The following is a 16998-nucleotide window of genomic DNA, read 5'->3' as shown; positions in this document are numbered from 1 at the left end:
GTGGAGGTTCGTTGACAGGTTGCCCTGGCAACAGACAGCTCCAGCAACGGGCGCTGGGCACGCGCTGGACCGTTAAGCTCCGTTAAACTCGCCCGGGTGACCCAACGGCCCCTGCGCCCGGGACCTGAGGGTGCTGGGCGGGGGCGGGGGCGTGTCTCACATTGTTTCGGACCCTGGGCAGAAGGCAAAGGTCGGGGACTCCGGCTGTGCTGTGCCCACGGGGCGTGTTGAGAGGCAGGAGCTGTGCAGAGCTCCGGAGGGGAAGGAGGGGAGGGAGGCCAGGGAGGCAGGGAAAGAGGGGTGAAGTCCAAACGCGAGGGGGGGAGAGAACGGGGATGGGGGAGTGAAAGCGGGGACGCCTCCCCACAGCTGAGCCGGTGGCTCCCTTTCCCGGCCCTCAGAGCCAGGCCCCTGAGCGGAGCACGCTCTGCCCTCCGCATCCGGGAGGCCTGATGTTTCTCACGTACAAGAGGGGGCAGGGGCGCGGCCAGGGGGTGAAGGCTGGGGGACGGGGACATAGAAGGAGGAGCAGAAGCTCTGCTGACCTGAATCCAGAGCCCGGCCTGGAGCAGGAAGGGGCCTGAGAGGTGGCTCGCTGGGGGGCTGGCGGTCTAACCACGCTCTTGCTGGCGCCTACGGCTCCCTCTTACCCACTCGGAGACTTACCTTCGCCTCTGGGGTCCTTCCTCCGGTGAAGGAGCGGAGAGGGTCTGATGGACGGGGGCAATGCAAGGAGGGAACGCCAGTGGGAGCGGAGGGAGGGGACCCCTTGGAGGGGGCTCAGCCTGCTGAGTAGACACCGGCTTTGAGAGATGTCCCATGTCGGGGTGTCTGGGTGTGGTGGGGACCACGTGTGCGGCTGGGGGTGCGGGGGAGGCCCCTCTCAGCAGTCCTCTTCAATGAATGGGGAGACTTCACGGGGGACCCACCTCATGGGGCTCGGCCACCACCACGCACCCATCGTGTTCCTGCTCTGTGCACCCCTCGCCCGGGGCGCCTCGGGCCTCGGCCCACGCTCTGGCGGGGTCTCCCCAGGACGTGGGCGCACGGCCCAGTGCCTTTCGGGAACATCGCTGACGGGGAGGTGGGAGCCCCTTGTTTTCTGAGGCTGTTTGGTCCTCAGAGACACGCACTGCTCGGCCCGCTCCCTTCCCGGGCTGGGCCGGGGCCCCGCGAGGCACCGGTGCTTTTAAAGAGTGCGGGCCCGGCTGCCTGGGCGCGGGGACTGGGCGTCTGCCTAGGGACCAGGAGGCCACGGTTTGATTTCCCTCCGGGACACGTGCTCAGGTTGAGGGCTCCATCCCCAGTCCGGGGTGTGCAGGAGGCAGCCGATCCATGATTCTCACCCTTGATGTTTCTCTCTCTCTCCCTTTCCTTTCAAAAAATAAAGGGTATGGGGCCCTTACCAGAAAGCCCCGTCCCCATGGCGTGGGCATCGCTGGGGCAGAGAGGGGCTGGAGCCGCGCTGTGCAGGCGCCACATTCACGCTGCCCAGTCCGCCAGGAGGGAGGGCCTGGGCCGCTTGATCGGCAAGCAGACCGTCTGCCGTCATTTCTCCTGAGTCCCAGCCTGTGTTTGAACCCTCGCTCTCCCCCTCGCCAGCTGAGTGATGTCTAACAAAGCCATGGCAGCTTTCCTGCCGCAGTAGAACTAAGAGAACCTGTGAAGGAAACCCTGTAAAAGCCAGGGCACGCCCTCGCTGGGGTGGCTCCCTGGACAGAGCGTCTGCCTGCAGACCTAAGGGTCCCAGGTTCGATTCTGATCAAGGGCACGTACCTCGGTTGCAGTCTCCTCCCGGCCTGGGGCCCTGGTCGGAGCACTAGCAGGAGGCAAGTCTCTCTCGCATCGATGTCTCTCCCTCTCTCTTCTCCTCACCCTAAAAACCAATGAAAAATGTCCTCGAGTGAGGATTAAACAAAACAAATGTCCTCACCAGCAGAGAGAGGTGTGGACAAGGAACCCGGAAGGCTGGTCCGCCCTGAAGCTTTGAAAGGCCAGAGCCAGCCGCCCACTGTCTGGACAGCGGCAGCTGAAGCAGCCTCCGCCTTTTAGTTTTATGTAAATCCTGTTCATGTTCTGTCCTGGGAATTGCCCGTCTAAGGGCTGTGGGTGGACCCCAAAACCAGAATAAAAGGGATGGCGAGGCTGGAGCAAAGCGGAGACCTTCCCCTTGGCTGGGCTCCCGCCTGGCCCCCGGTATTTCCAAATTAATATTTTCTGGTCTCTTTCCTTTGCGTGTGGCCTTCTAAGAAGGAAGCCCGAACCCTGAACCACGTGGGACAAAGGGCAGGAAGGGGGGGACACACTCGCAACTGACAGCCCAAGGGGGGCACGGGCAGATGAGCCCCGGGCTGTCCACCTGAAGCTAATAGGAGGATGTGTGTCAGCTGTGGCTGAAAAAAATAACACGTAAAAGGCAATCCTGGCTCCAGAGGGAGCGGCCGTGGCGGGGGAGGAGCCGGGCCGGGCACCAGGGAGGGGCGGCTATTTTGTCGCCCCACAAAGCCCCGCAGCGCGCCGGCCCCCCCAGGGGCCTTGGTTTCACTCCCTCTGCAGCGCCCTCACCTGGCTCAGCCTCAGCACCGGCCTTGGCCTCCGTGCCCGGCCCGAGTAGCTCATTGGCTGGAGCACCGGCCTGCGTGCCAAAGGGTTGCAGGTTCGGTTCCAGGTCCAGGGCACGTGCCCCGGTGGCAGGTTAAATCCCCGGCTCAGGTCAGGGCGTGTGCGGAAGGCAGCCAATCGATGTGTCTCTTTCATATGGATGCTTCTCTCTATTATCTCCCCCTCGCTGCTCCCACTCTCTCTAAAAAAGTCCGGTCCATAAGAAAGGGGCGACTGGGAAGATTTGGTTGGAAAAGGAAGCTGAACAGAAGACCAGGTCATGGTCAGCACACAAAATAAGCAGACCTCTTTTTTTAAAAAAAGGAGATTGTTTGGAGTCAGAACAGAAATTAGGATTTTACACGCCGCCCCCCCCCTCCCGAAAAATACATGAATGATCACAGACTCAAAAACAATATCCTGACATATTTTTCTTTTTTTAAAAAAAAGATGTTTTACTTAACTGCTGGGCACAACCTCGCCTTTAAAAAGTACTGTGTTTCTCTCTTTCCGCATTCACGGAAAAGGACGGGTCCGGTTCCTGAGGAGAGGGGGCTGGGGACTGAGAAATAAAAGAAAGAAACGGGATGCAGAGACAGAGACAAAGCTGGGAGCCGGGTGGAACTGCCGCCCTCTGTGATGGAGCCCACGCAGAGTGCCTGTTTATATAACCCCCAAATAACAGCACGTGTCACCAAAACTTAGGATCCCAGGAGCTGATTTGCATTCTTGAGAAGGCCCGAGAATTCCTGGTGCCTGACCGGACTTACATATCAAAGCCGCCCTCCCAGACGCCCGGGCAGAGTTAAGAGTCGGCACTTTGGGGGAAGCGTGTGCCCAGGGAGTGGCTCTGCCTGTCGCCCCGAGTTCAGCTGATTTAATGAACCGCGTGCCTTCCCGGGGGCCCTCTGGTTACTTTCCACGGGGCCTACAGAAAGAATAGGTGGTCCTGCCGCCTTTTTTCTCTTAAATTTCTTTATTGAGTCCTAGCCAGCTTGGCTCTGTGGATAGAGCGTCAGCCTGCAGACTGAAGGGTCCCAGGTTCGATTCTGGCTAAGGGCACGTGCCTGGGTTGCGGGCTCCCTCCCCAGTAGGGAATGTGCAGGAGGCAGCCAATCAATGATTCTCTCTCATCATTGATGTTTCTGTCTCTTTCTCCTTCTCCCTTCCTCTCTGAAATAAATATATAGTTTTAAAGTTTTTCTTTATTGATTGAGGTATCACATATCGGCAGTTGGGGTGTCCCAGGAGCCATGTATGCACCCACACAGCTCTAACTCGGTACACCCAGGAGAGATTTCAAAGCACATGAATCTGTCCCATATAACGGCCTCCAGTTTTACCTTCCCCTTAGCCACGGCCCAAATGGCCGCACCTACGCCCCCGGGGGGCGGGAGACAGGGACTGACAACGGAGAGGGACAGCGAGCCTCCCCCAACTCAATGCTGACGGCTGGCGGCATTGCCGGGCCCGCCCAGGGCACCCGTTCACCGTGGTGTTCGTCCCCCCTGATGAACTGCAGCGGGACAGGTGTCAGGCGGCCCCGCAGAGGGCGCTCTGGGGGAGACAGCCTTGGAACAGGACGGGGGCCGCCTGCCTCTTGGCTAATTTTGTGTTGGCCCACAAGCTCCCCAGCCCACCTGCCTCCCTGCACCCCCGGCCCGCACATGGGCAGAGCGGGGAGGTCCCTGAGGTTTGAGCCCACCCCACGCACCTCTCCTGGGCGGGAAGAGGGTCCCAGCCGGCTGGCAGAGTTCTCCCTGCTGAGCCCCCACCCTGCCCTCTCCTGGCGCACAGCTGGGCAGGCTGGCCTCGGAGGTCTGGAAGGGACAGACCCGCCCATGCCCGGCGGGCCGCTATGGGCTGCTGGAAATTCGTCCATGTCGTGAGGGGCGGGCAGACGGGAGAGAAAAAGGGCAGACTTGGGAGAAAAAGGCCGCAGCCTGGAAGGAGGGCAGTGGTGAGGGTGGCTCTCTTCCTGCGGCCGCCCCTGAGGCTGGGGGCCTGAGGCTGGGGGCCCTGAGGCTGGGCCCTGAGGCTGGGCCCTGAGGCTGGGCCCTGAGGCTGGGGGCCCTGAGGCTGGGGGCCCTGAGGCTGGGCCCTGAGGCTGGGCCCTGAGGCTGGGGGCCTGAGGCTGGGGGCCCTGAGGCTGGGGGCTCTGAGGCTGGGGGCCCTGAGGCTGGGGGCCCTGAGGCTGGGGGCTCTGAGGCTGGGCCCTGAGGCTGGGGGGCCCTGAGGCTGGCCCTGAGGCTGGCCCTGAGGCTGGGGGGCCCTGAGGCTGGGCCCTGAGGCTGGCCCTGAGGCTGGGGGGCCCTGAGGCTGGCCCTGAGGCTGGGGGCCTGAGGCTGGGGGGCTCTGAGGCTGGCCCTGAGGCTGGGGGCCTGAGGCTGGGGGGCTCTGAGGCTGGCCCTGAGGCTGGGGGCCCTGAGGCTGGGGGCCCTGGCCAGTGGCCCTGCCCGCCTCCCGCAGCAGTTTCCCGTTCCCGAGCCGGTCTGTGCAGCTGTTCGGGGCCCGCCTGTCTCCTGACCCATCGTGGCTCTGGAACATCCTCTCTGTAGCTGGTCCCCCTCCTTCCCACGGCTCTGTCCTCAGCGGAAGACGTGGCGTGTTTCCCAACCATCCCAGTTGCTCTGGGTCTCCACGCCAGCCTCCCGGCTCTGGGGGCAGCGATGTCACTGAGCGGCTCGGAGGGCCTGGGGGAGGGGGCCGCCTGCTCCCTGCCCGGCTCAGGATGGGAACGCAGCCAAGGGAGAAACTGGGGCGGGAACAGCAGCAGGTGGGGCGCCTGTCCTGGGGGAGGGGCCGAGGCGGGCGCTTCCGATCCCTGGGAAGTCAGACAGAAAGGGGCCTCAGAGACCGGCCAGAGGGTGAGCCGGCCGAGCTACCCCGCGCCCGGTGCACGCTCGCAGGACCCTTAGGGACGAGCCCACGCCCGGGAAGGGCGCGGTGAGCCACGCCGGCTCTGCCCCGACGGGAGGGGACTGCCGGCCTCGCGGTGTGTGGGACCGCTCAGCCCGCAGCCCGCCGCTCGGTGCGCCTTCCACGTGACACCGAGTCCCGACGCCGAGGGCCGGGGCTGCCTGTGCTCCCGGCTCTGCTCCGCCTGACTGGCTCTAACGGTCCTCCTGTTGTCCCCCAGTTCCCTCTGTTCGCTGGCACCAATGGCACCCACTGGGCCTTCGTTCCGTCTTCCAGGCCAGGGTGGGTCAGCAGGTCCCTGGCCAGGGAGGAGGGAGAAGCCGTTTGCTCTCAGTGTCCTTGTTTGGGGAGATGAGGTCATGTGACTCAAGCTGGCTGCAAGTGCCCAGACTGTTGGGCCTTGTTGAACTTTCTTGCCTCAGTTTTCCCATTCCACTTGCCCAGGGATTGTCCTAGCTTCTGACTGTCCTCGCCCAAGCAGGGGCATCAGAGGAGGAGACGCGGGGGCTTCAGAGGCAGGAGACGCGGGGGCTGGCACTGGGAGAGGGCGACCGAGTGAGGGGGGCGATTGGTTAGAGGGCTGGGGTCCGACAGCACCTCTGTCCAGCATGCGGGTGGTGTCCCCCTGTCCTGTGTGTGCTGTCAGCGCGGTGGTGTGAGGGACAGACAACACAGAGACGTGCATGCGATGCCCATACAATAACTCGGCGACGGGAGAGACAGAGGGAACTCTCTGCGCCCCCCAGCCGCCTCCTCGCGGGGCGGGGACGGCTGTCCCGACTGTAAGGAGCCCCTTTTCCCGCTTCCGGCGCCGTTCCCAGCGGGGCCTGGACCTCTGGACGCTGCAGCGGGCTCCCTGTGTTTGACCTTGAAATCAATGAAATGGTACCGTTGGTAGGCAGCATTCTGTTAGTCATTATCCCAGTCCCCGAGCGAGCACCTTGCAGGCGCCTGTGTGGCCTCAGCGGGGCCGCGCTTGGCCAGGTCGGCGAGTGGCCCTTCGGCAGCGCGGGCCGCGGTGCTGAGGCGGCGTCCTCCGGGGGCGCTGTCTCTGGCAGGAGATGGCCTCCCCGGTGCGCGGGTGGCTGTGTCCTTCCGGTGACCACCAGCCCTTCCCGTGCTGGGAACACTCTCCAAACCTGACGTCGGAGAAGCCAGTCTCCCCGTGTCCTCTCCTCTTGGCCCCCTGGTTCCCGGGAATGGCCCCCCCCCTCCCCCGGGCTGTCCAGGGCAGGGTGCTCAGCCGTCCCTTTAACACAGCTCCTCATGTGGTGGTGACCCCACCCTACAATTATTTTCCTTGCTACTTCATAGCTGTAATTTTGCTACTCCAGGCTCAGTTTACAAGGCCAAGGATGCATTTTCATTGTTACAAATTGAACATAATGAAAGCATAGTGGTTAATCACAAAAACAATATGTAACTATATATCTTGAAATATCTATTTCTAATGACAAATACATGAAGTTTTGTCTTGAAGCATGGTGTAGCATGGGTAACAGTCTTAGTATAACAACAGTAAACTACGCTGCTACATATGTGTTTTCCGATGGTCTGGGGCGACCCCTGTGAAAGGGTCGTGACCCACAGGTGCGCAGCGCTGGCCTCGGGCTGGGCCGGGTCGCGATGGGTATTGCCTTCAGTGAGGCTCGGTGCGAGGCCCAGGCCTGCAGGCGGCAGCTGCCTCCGCAGCCTCTGCAGATGTAGGACTCGCTCTAGGCCCCTCCCTCCCGCCAGCCTGAGTGTCTGAGTCATATTCTGTATGGTATCTGTGGTCCTCTCCTCTTCTGGCCATGACACCCTCTGATCGGCTCCTGCCGGGACCCCGCCTGGCCATAAACTTGGAATTTGTATGAAGTCACTCCCGTGTCCTTCCTGGGCCATTTCATCCCTCATGACCGCCAGCATCCCTAATGTCCACGCAGAGACGGTCCGCACTCGCAGGGGAGGGCCGGGCCTCGCGGTGACCGGCTGGGCTCCCGGCAGCCGGCTCCCGGCACAGCGCTGGCACCGGCCGGGGCTGGAGGAGCCTCTGGGGGAGGGGGTGCGGGACGGAGCCGCCCTCCTGTGGCCGGGCCTCCCGGCCAGCCCGCCCGTGGCCAGCGCCCTGTCCTGGCTGCTTCCTCTTGTTTTTCCTTATCAGTCGCCCCCAGCAACACCCTCAGGGCCACGCCACCCGCGAGCCACGGCCCGTCCACAGAGGCCCATCGAGCTCCTCCAAAGCCACGAGCTGGTGGGCAGGCGTCTGGCCTCGTCCCTTCCCCGGATCTACCGTCAGCATGGACGTGGGGTGTGGGCGAGCAGCCAGAGGGAGCTGCCCGGGGAGAGACCTGGGCTCGCAGTCACTCCCTGAGATGCTGAGAGGCGGTCCCCGCTGAGCGGCTCTCTCTGCCAGAGAAGCCGAACCTGCACCATCTGGGGGTCACGTGCCGAAGGAGCAGCTAAGCGGCTGTGGGGGGGCCGCTGTCGGGGGAAGGGGGACAGGGGGGGCCCACTGTGTGTGTGGGGGGAGAGCCCGCTTTGGGGGGGGGGGCGGCGCTGGCTCCGGGAGGGCCTGGCTCAGCAGCAGGTTGAAAACTGTGGGGTTTGCTGCAGCTTTTTCCCTGCGGATGGCCCCGGTGTGGCACGTGACACCGAGCCCTGGCCTGTGGGTGGACAGGGGGCAGGTGCGGAGGCGGGCAGGGGGAAACTGAGGCAGGAGCATCTGGAGGAGGGGGCACCTGTGATGGGGCCCAGACACAGCCTGAGCGGGAAGGCCCCTGTCTCCCCCCCCCCTCGCTGGACAGTCTGCAAACAGCCTGTCTGTCAGAAATGGAATGGAGCGACCCATCGGGAAGAGAACCAAGAGCTCAGAAGTGGACCAAGGACAAGGGGATTAATTTGATATAAAGTGCTTTTCATCGGTGGGGTCAGGTGGGCGATGAACAGACGGGGAGGGGCAGGTGGGTGGCATCGACAATAAAAACATGGAGCCACACCTGGGAGCCGCCACGAGGGATCCCAGACGTAACGGCAGGACCGGGACAGGAAGCCCGGGGGAGGCCGTGGGCAGCAGGTGGCGGTCCCGGCGTGGGGAGGCCGAGGACAGGGGTCCGGAGAAGGCGTGGGGGTCTCCGGCCCACACCGCCGAAGCCAGGTGACAGACACACTGAGGGGATCTTTGCACTTCGAGGGACAGCTAATGTCTCTGCTGCATAAAGAGCTTTGAACGAAGTGCCGCTGGGCCCGTGGGCTTAGGATTTTAGTTCCCCACCCAGGAAGGGGGCGGCTGCTCCCACGCGAAGAGAAGTAAACGCCACGCTTTTGCTTGAGAGAAAAGCATTCCCCATCAGGCAGCAACGTCAAACCCCGGGAGGGCCTCCGTGCACCGCTGCATGAGGCCATCGACCCCCCAGCCACACACACACACACACACACACACACACACACACACACACTGACGGGGACATCTGGCCCGATGAGAACTGCATCATCAACCTGGCCAGTGTGGCTCAGTGGGTAGAGTAGAGTGTCAGCCTTTGGACTGAAGGGTCCTGGGTTCGATTCCAGTCAAGGGCACGGACCTTGGTCGCAGGCTCCACCCTGGCCCTGGGCCTGAGCTCATGCAGGAGGCAACCAATCAATGTGTGTCTCTCACATGGATGTTTCTCTCTGTCTCTCCTTCTCTCTTCCTCTCTCTAAAAATCAATGGAAAAATTTCCTCCGGTGAGGATTAACAACACAAAGCTGCATCATGACCTTTGACCAGGCAATCCTACTTCCAGGAACCTATCCTCAGGCATTACACACACATACACACAACCCCCTGCGTGCATGGGGCTCCTCCTCGCGGTGCTGGAGGACTCGGGGTTCATGAGGGGCTGGGTGAATGGATCGGCCTCTCCTAGGAGCCTGAGGCCGACCGACTTTCAAGTAAAAAGGCAAATGCAGAACTCACAGGGAGGCCGCTGCTATTGGGGGGGGGGTGCGCGCATTTGCATAAAATGCCTAACAGCCTCATGGGACAAGGCCTCGGGGCCAGGGGACCGGGGAGGCCCTCTCCGTTGTAATTTTTGGATTCAGAGCCCGGTCTGGATGTGTGAGGGTCTGGGCCCAGGAGAATTGAGTCCAGACCCTCCTGGCCCAGGCTGGGCGGCGGCTCCAGCAGTGAGGGGACAGCGATTTGTGAAACGGCCGTTTTGTCTCTGATGAGGGCTTCGCACAGGACGAGGCCTGTGCTCTCTCAGCCAGGAGGGGGAGTGTGGGCAAGAACGTGGGTTTTCGTTCCGTTCCTTCACGCCCGCTCCTGCCGGTTCTAGGATTCTCACCGGGAGGCTCGGGGGCAGGGCCCTGGCTCAGCTGAGGGCTTTACAGACAGTTTGGGGGGACGCTGAGCTGACCAGGGAGGCGAGGAGTCCAGAAGACTTGGGCAGCCCAGAAATACTAAACTTCCCTCCTGGGCACGGAGGGCGCCCTGCACTGCCCTGGCCTCCGGCCCAGCAGCCCGTGACTGGTGGCCCCTGGAGGGACCGGGTGCGCGGTGAGGACCTGTGCCGCCTCGGCCTCCTCCCTCCAGCTCCTCCCGCTGCGGGCAGAACCGGCCCGGGTTTCACAATTTATCAAGACCTGAGTACAGGACGGCCCTGGGGTCCTGCCCACCCTCCGAGCTGAGCTGAGACTGGGGAATTCGTCATGGGAATGTCAGTCCCCTCCACGGTGAGGCCACAGGTGGGAGGGCGTCTGGTGAATACCTTCATTTCACAGATGGGGAAACTGAGGCCCTGAGAGGGGGCGGAGACGGAGACTGAGGGGAGCTGGGTGGAGGCAGGCAGGAGGCCCAGGGTGCGCCTGGGCTGCCTCCTGCCACGCCCACAGGATGCCGAGGGGCACAGGGAGAGGCTGGGGGCATTGATGCCATGTACGGGGGGCAGGAAGGGGCCCCCAGGACACAGCGTGGCACTCTGGGCAGCTGGGGGACAAGCGGAGGCCCCGGCCCGCAGGCGGCCGGGCTGCAGGCAGAGGCTGAGGCCGCCCGCGGGAAGGATGAGCACAGGGCAGCCCAGGCCCGTGGTCCAGGCCCCGGTGCTGAAACTGCCCACTGTCCCCCTCTCCCACCCCATACGGGGTGATCTTGGGCCAGGCCAGCCCAGCCCCGCTCTATCTGTATGACCTCCTCACTCTGGGTAACGGCACCTGCCCGGCAGAGAAGGGGGGGCCTCCTCCAGGGTGTCCTTTGCTCATCTGGAAGATGTTGTAGTGGGCCTGCCCCAGCCCACGTGGTGCCCCCTGCGGGCAGGAACGGAACTGACTCCACAAGAGCGGTCTGTGGACCCGGGCAGGATGCCAACCAAGACTGGCCTCCTGCTGGGCGAGCAGGGGGAGGCTGGTCAAAAGGCACCTCCGAGCCTCGGTTCCGTCCCCTCGCCGACCAGAACCCATGTCACCACAGCCAAGGAAGCGGGGGCAGCGCGGTCTCCAAACCGTTTATTTCTCCCGACGCGAGGTGGGGGCCGCCGGGAGCGCGAACACGCTGCGGCGGGGCCCTCAGGCGAAGGTGGAGCCGTTCCAGCCCACGTTGGCCGCGTTCATGTCATAGTAGTTGATGTAGATCCTGCGGGGGGAGAGGGGGTGCAGGCCGTGCTGAGCGGGCTGCGCGCCCGGCGCCCCCACCCCCCGCCCCCCCATCCCGCCGGCCCCCATCCCCCATCCCCCCGCCCCCCATCCCCCATCCCCCCGCCCCCCATCCCCCATCCCGCCGGCCCCCCATCCCCCATCCCGCCGGCCCCCATCCCCTCACCCCCGCCCCCCATCCCCCGCCCCCCATCCCCCCATCCCCCATCCCGCCGGTCCCCATCCCCTCACCCCCGTCCCCCATCCCCCGCCCCCCATCCCCCATCCCCCATCCCGCCGGCCCCCCATCCCCTCACCCCCGCACCGCGCACCTGTCCGGGCTGAGGCGCAGGCGCTCGGCCAGGAGGCCGCACAGCAGCTTGCTGTAGGCGCGGTTCTGCGGGCCGCCGATCTTGCCGATGCTGTGCAGGCTGCAGAGCGCGCAGGGCTCGGTGGAGCCGCCGAAACTCATGAGCTGGTCCGGCACCACGTGCACCGCGATGTACTGCGGGGAGGACGCGGTCAGACCCCGAGCGGCTGGGCACCCCGGGCACCCCCCGCCCCCCCCCCGCTCCCGTCCCCTCCCCACAAACCTGGGCCGGCTTGCCCGTGGCCTGCGCCAGCTGCTGGGTGAGCTCGGAGAGGAGCCCGTCCGGCACCGAGGCGCGGGGCACGTTGGTGTTGACCACGAACATCGGCATGATCGCGGCGGCGGCGGCGAGCACGGGCACAGGAACTAACGCGCGCGCGGCTGAACCTGAGCTACGTGACCGCCGGTTCCGCCCCAGTGCGCCTGCGGCCCCGCCCCGACGTCCCGAGACGGAGGCCCCGCCCCAGTGCGCTTGCGGCCCCGCCCCCAACGTCCCGAGACGGAGGCCCCGCCCCAGTGCGCTTGCGGCCCCGCCCCCAACGTCCCGAGACGGAGGCCCCGCCCCAGTGCGCTTGCGGCCCCGCCCCCGACGTCGCGGAGACGGAGGCCCCGCCCCTGACGTCGCCGAGACGGAGGCCCCGCCCCGCGCATCCGCTCCTGCGGGACCCGGAGCCGTGAGATCAATGGGGTCGGCCGCCAGCGGGTTTCCGAGCTGGTTCCCGCTCGTCCTGCTGCGGGGACCCCTGGCTGCGCTCACCTCCGCGCAGCCCCCGAAACCTGCCTGCCCCTCAGTCCCTGGCGTGCGGGAGCTGGCGATCGCAGCTCATGGGGAGATGGCCCTGTCCTCAGGGGTGAGGCCGGCCCGCAGAGGAGTCCCGTCCCCTTCCCTCGCACGCATTGAGGGAAGCCCCATAAGCCCCCGGGGACCACAGTCCTGAGTGTGAGAGAGTGCGCTGGTCATCGCTGCAGGGGCTGGAGGGCCGCCCGTCCCCACCGGTGCCACCTCCCTGGGGGGGGGCGAGGATGCCGGCAGGTGCCCAGGGTGGGAGCAGGGAGCGCGAGGCGGGGCCCAGACACAGCTCCTGGGGTGAAAGGCCGGCAGCAACCAGACCTGGGGGTCACCCCCAAACTTCAAGCCACTTCTGAGCACTAGGGCTCCGCCTCTGGGTGCCTCTAAGAGCCTGCAGCCAGGCAGCCAAGCACACACTCGGTGCCGGCTGAATAAATGAATGGGTGAATGAGTATCGCCATGAGACAGAGGAAGAGGACAGCAGCTGAAGTGGGGCCCGGGCCACTCTGAGGGCCCCGTGGGGTGCGTGCCGAGAGCCGATCTCGGGTGCGAGAGGGAGCGTGGTGTGTTTGGCCAGGTCCTCAGAGCTCTCCAGGAAGATCCTGTCCTTGGTCTTGGGGAGATGAACCAGGCTCATGAGGTGCAGCGAGAACTGGCCACTGGTGCCAGGACGGTGCGCCCTGCGCCCAGCATCCAGCCAGAGCGTCCTCGGCCCGGCACCCGGCTCAGCACTGCTTCTCTAGGTCTATGTCAACTGCTCGGCTCTTCTCCACTCTAATTGCCTGCTTCCCGCCTGGATCTCACTCCTCCGCACCCACCTCACCACCACTGCCCGCTGCATTGCCCCAGCAGGGCCCCGCAGGTCCGGCTGAGCACTGGCCCCGATGATATGTGAACAGGAGGGACATGAGTGACTCGAGTCCCAGGCCGGCACCCAGCGTGCTGCTCGCTGACGTCCCGGCGGGAGCCGGCCCTGTGCAGGCTGTGACTGAGAACAGGGGAGCCCCCTGATCTGGCCGGCCGGAGCCGCTTGCCGTCACTTCCCACCTTGTTCCCAAGGAGGCGGTCTCGTTCCCAGGCCCCCCTCTTGCTAGCCTGGATACTTGCCTGATATCTGAGCCTCATTTCCCTGTAATGGGGGTGCCGGCCATCCCTCCCTCACGGAGGTGTGCTGGCCTGCATACGGGATGGTCTCGGACATCAGAGACTGCACTGTCCCAACGCCCCGGGACCTCCCGCCCCACGGCCGGCGCGGCTCTCTCGTCTGGTCCACGCCACGCTCCTGGCTCCTGGCGTGGGCCCTGGTCCGTTCCTTGGGAAAGGTGCCCGAGTTCCTGGCTCTGGCAGGTCCTGCTGGCCCAGCATCTGTCCTGTCCTTCGAGGCCATGGCCAGATTTCTATTTGTGAGCCAATCTCTCCAGGCGCAAGCCCCGTGAGAGTGGAGGCTTCAGCCGTTGCTGTCTGCCTCCTTCCTGACGCTGCACTTGGTGCGGTCCGAGGCCTCCAAAGATCCCCGTGTGCCCGGCCCGGAGCACGCTGTGTCACCGGGAGGACACCCCGGCTCGCGGGCTGTGATTGGGGAGATTGTCGTGGATTATCTGGGTGAGTCCAAGATAACCGCAGGAGCCCTAGAGAGCAGAGAATTTTCTCCAAGGAGTCAGGGGATGCACCGCACCGAGGGGGAAGCCAGACCCAGAGCGGGAGGCCCCCAAGCGCTGCTCCAGGCTTTGCCGATGATGGGGGCGCCGCAGCCACGCACCACAAGGAACTGAATTCTGCCGACAGCCTGACTGGACACGGAGGGGGGCTTCCTGCCCGAGCTGAAGCACCTTGACCTCGGCCGTGTGAGGCCTTCGGCCAGAGGCCTGGTCCCCCCCTCCCCCACTCCGGCTGGCCCTCTGACCCACAGCCGTGAGCTAATAAACGTGCCCTGGTATAAGCAGCTACACGTGTGGTCATTTGTTCTAGGAGCGACAGAAAGCAATGCCTCTGGCATCCATGGGGCTCCGTGGTCATCTGCTCGTGACAGGACCCCTGCGCAGGAGGCGATGCAGGCACGGCTGGCCCTTCCTCCTCACCAGGACCCCCGTCTGTGATGAGAGCTCGGCTGCCCGGAGCCGGCGGCCGGTGGGTGAGGCCAGGCAGGCCCGCGGCTCATGCCGGGTTTGGGTAGGGGGCAGCAGCGGCTCTGCTGATGGAGCGCCGCCCTAGCAGCTTCCCGCCGCCCCTGCCAGGACACGGACACAACCCCGGCTGGGCAGCAGCTTCGGGGCAGCCGGGAGCTGGGAACCAGGCCACGGAGTGGGCAGGGGTGGCCCAGGAGAGCCTGGGCTCAGGGCCCTGCAGCCCCTGAGGTGAGAGGAGAGAAGCCCCCTCCTCCTCCACGCTCCGCCGGCCGGTTCCGGCCATTCAGAAACAAGCTTCTTGAGGCAGGAACCACAGTTTTCTCTGGGAGTAGAATTTCTGTTGGGTATAAACCTACCCGCACGTCCAACAAAAGGTGCCTCTGGCTGGCCTGGCATCAGGACTGCCCAGGGAAGATCTGTTCTGGTGGCTGGGGAGGGGAGGAGGGGGCATCAGACCCGTGTACCAGGTCAGGGTTTGATTCCCGGTCAGGGTTCAATTCCCGGTCAGGGCACTTGCCTGGGTATGGGCTGGATCCTCAGAGTGGGGCGTGCAGGAGGCAGCCGATCCATGATTCTCATCAATGTTCCTCCCTCCCGCCCTCTGCTGACTGACGTGATGATGGTGGCGTTAGCCCAGAGATGCTCTCGCCCTGCCCTCAACACACAGACCACACATCCCCTCGTTATGTTGCCACTGAGTTCACTGTTGACTGTTAACCACCCTGCGCTCACCTACTCATTTCCCTTCCCATCCAGCCCGAGGCCCCCCGCCCCCTCGCTTTGCTTTCTCCCGCCTCCCTCACTATCGCCGATGGAGCTCAGTAACCACCGCCGGCTCCTCTTCACTGATGTACACAGCTCGGTAACCACTCCATCCTCTGGAGCGTTATTCCAGCTCCTTGAGATTCTGCTTCCTGGCAACTGGCTCAAATAAACTCACAAAAATTCTCTAACATAAGTGAGAGTGGAAGGAAAATGAAGACAATGACCGGTTTGTACCAGCCCCGACGGTGGCGCCCCTCCGGACCCCAGGCCTCCGTGTGAGAGCTGGCGCGCTGACCTCAGCTCCTGCGGCCTTCACAAAGGCGACCTCCGGCGTCTGTCTGGCGAGTTCAGCTTTCTTTGAACTGAAGATGCTTGGCGCAGAATACATGTCTGACGACACCCAGACTCAGACGTGTTCGCGGGGTTTTGCCTCGGGTGCGATCTCGCCGTTCCCTGGGAGCCCGCTGGTCTCCCTGTGGCCGCCAGCTGTGGGCACAGCCTCAGGAGAACAGGCCGTCTCCAGGGCAGGCGTCCGTCCCGTCTCGGACAAGAACCCCCAGGAAAGCCTTCCTGGTTCGTCCGTTTCACTGACAGAGCGCTCCTAGGACAGGCCAACGCTGGCCCCGGGCTAACCATGTGGGAATCCAGCCGAACAGAGTGCTCCCATCAGGAGCCATGTGTCGGGAGCGGGCATGAGAGCCCGTCCCGCGGAGGTGCGGTCACTGAGGATCAGAATGTGGGTGGACTGAAGAACGAGCCCGGCCAGTGTGGCTCAGTGGCCAGTGTCGTCCCGTGGACCAAAGGGCCGCAGGTCTGATTCCTGGTCAAGGGCATGCACATGGGTTGCAGGTTTCCTAGCCCGGAAGGGTGGGTGCAGGAGGCAACCAATTGAAGTCTCTCTCACATCAGTGTTTCTCTCCCACTCCCTTCCATTCTCTTTAGAAATCAATAGAACAATATCCTTGGGTGAGAATTAAAAAACAAAACAACACACTGGCCAGTGTGGCTCAGTGTTTGTGCATCAACCGAGACACAGAGGTCTAAGCCATACTCTGGTCAGGGCACATGCCTGGGACTGTGGGCTCAGCTCCCCAGCAGGGGGCGTGCGGGAGGCAGCTGATCCATGTTGCCGTTTCCTTCATTGATGTTTCTATCTCTTTCTCTCTCTCTCTCTCTAAAAATCAATAAACACATTAAAAGACACTCATGCTCAGCAGCATCTCTGGACGTAGTCTTGCATTGCCCTGGTAACTTAAAAAAAGAAAAGGGTGACACCCACCCATAGCAGAACCTTTTGTGGTCGCCATCGCCGTGACAAAGACGCTCACCCCATCCCAGCCATCTGCTTCCGGTTTATTCTGCAGCCGGACGCTGTGCAGGCAGGGGTGCGGGCGGGAAGCTGCCCCCGGGGGCCTGGACCACTGGGACACGAACGGTGGACCGGGCTCCCAGCTCAGCACTGGACGTTAGGGGCTGGATGATTCTTTTTTTTTAGAGAGTAGAAAAGAGCGGGAAAGAGAAACTTCAATGTGAAACACATCGATTGGTTGCCTCCTGCACACGATCCCACCAGGACCCTTCAGTCCGCAGACCAGTGCTCTACCCACTGAGCCCACCCAGCTCGGGCCGAGATGACGTTCTTGAAGACAGAAGGTCTGGCCAAGAGTTAGTGCCCACAGCCAAGAAGCAAGGGGCCTCGGGGGACAGCCAGGGGCGAGAGGAGGCAGCCGATCAGCGCGCGTCTCTTCCACTCTTCTCTCCTCCCTCTTCCCTTCTCCCTAAAAACCAGTGGGAAAATATCCTCTGGTGAGAACTGACAAAAATAAAAAATACAAGTG

At 63.6% G+C, this 16998-nt stretch overlaps 2 protein-coding genes and 1 long non-coding RNA gene across 3 annotated transcripts in view; 1 reads left to right on the top strand and 2 right to left on the bottom strand.

The window, feature by feature from the left end:
• Positions 1-16998, bottom strand: part of EIF2B1 (eukaryotic translation initiation factor 2B subunit alpha) — a 59559-nt gene that overhangs the window by 2058 nt on the left and 40503 nt on the right. The window lies entirely within an intron of this gene.
• On the bottom strand, positions 10969-11981 carry MIF (macrophage migration inhibitory factor). Its single transcript, XM_084867475.1, has 3 exons — positions 11703-11981; positions 11442-11614; positions 10969-11110 (listed from the first exon to the last, which is right to left on the bottom strand). The coding sequence occupies exons 1-3, from the start codon at positions 11808-11810 to the stop codon at positions 11044-11046; spliced, it is 348 nt and encodes a 115-aa protein (XP_084723601.1). The 5' UTR covers positions 11811-11981; the 3' UTR covers positions 10969-11043.
• LOC311613779 lies at positions 12076-16427 on the top strand. Its single transcript, XR_014793518.1, has 2 exons — positions 12076-12330; positions 13691-16427. It is a non-coding gene; the product is annotated as an uncharacterized lncRNA (long non-coding RNA).

This window comes from Pipistrellus hanaki (genome assembly GCF_964339955.1).
Source record: "Pipistrellus hanaki genome assembly, chromosome: 19".
Taxonomy (NCBI): Eukaryota; Metazoa; Chordata; class Mammalia; order Chiroptera; family Vespertilionidae; genus Pipistrellus; species Pipistrellus hanaki.
This window is presented reverse-complemented; position numbering and strand designations above follow the sequence as displayed.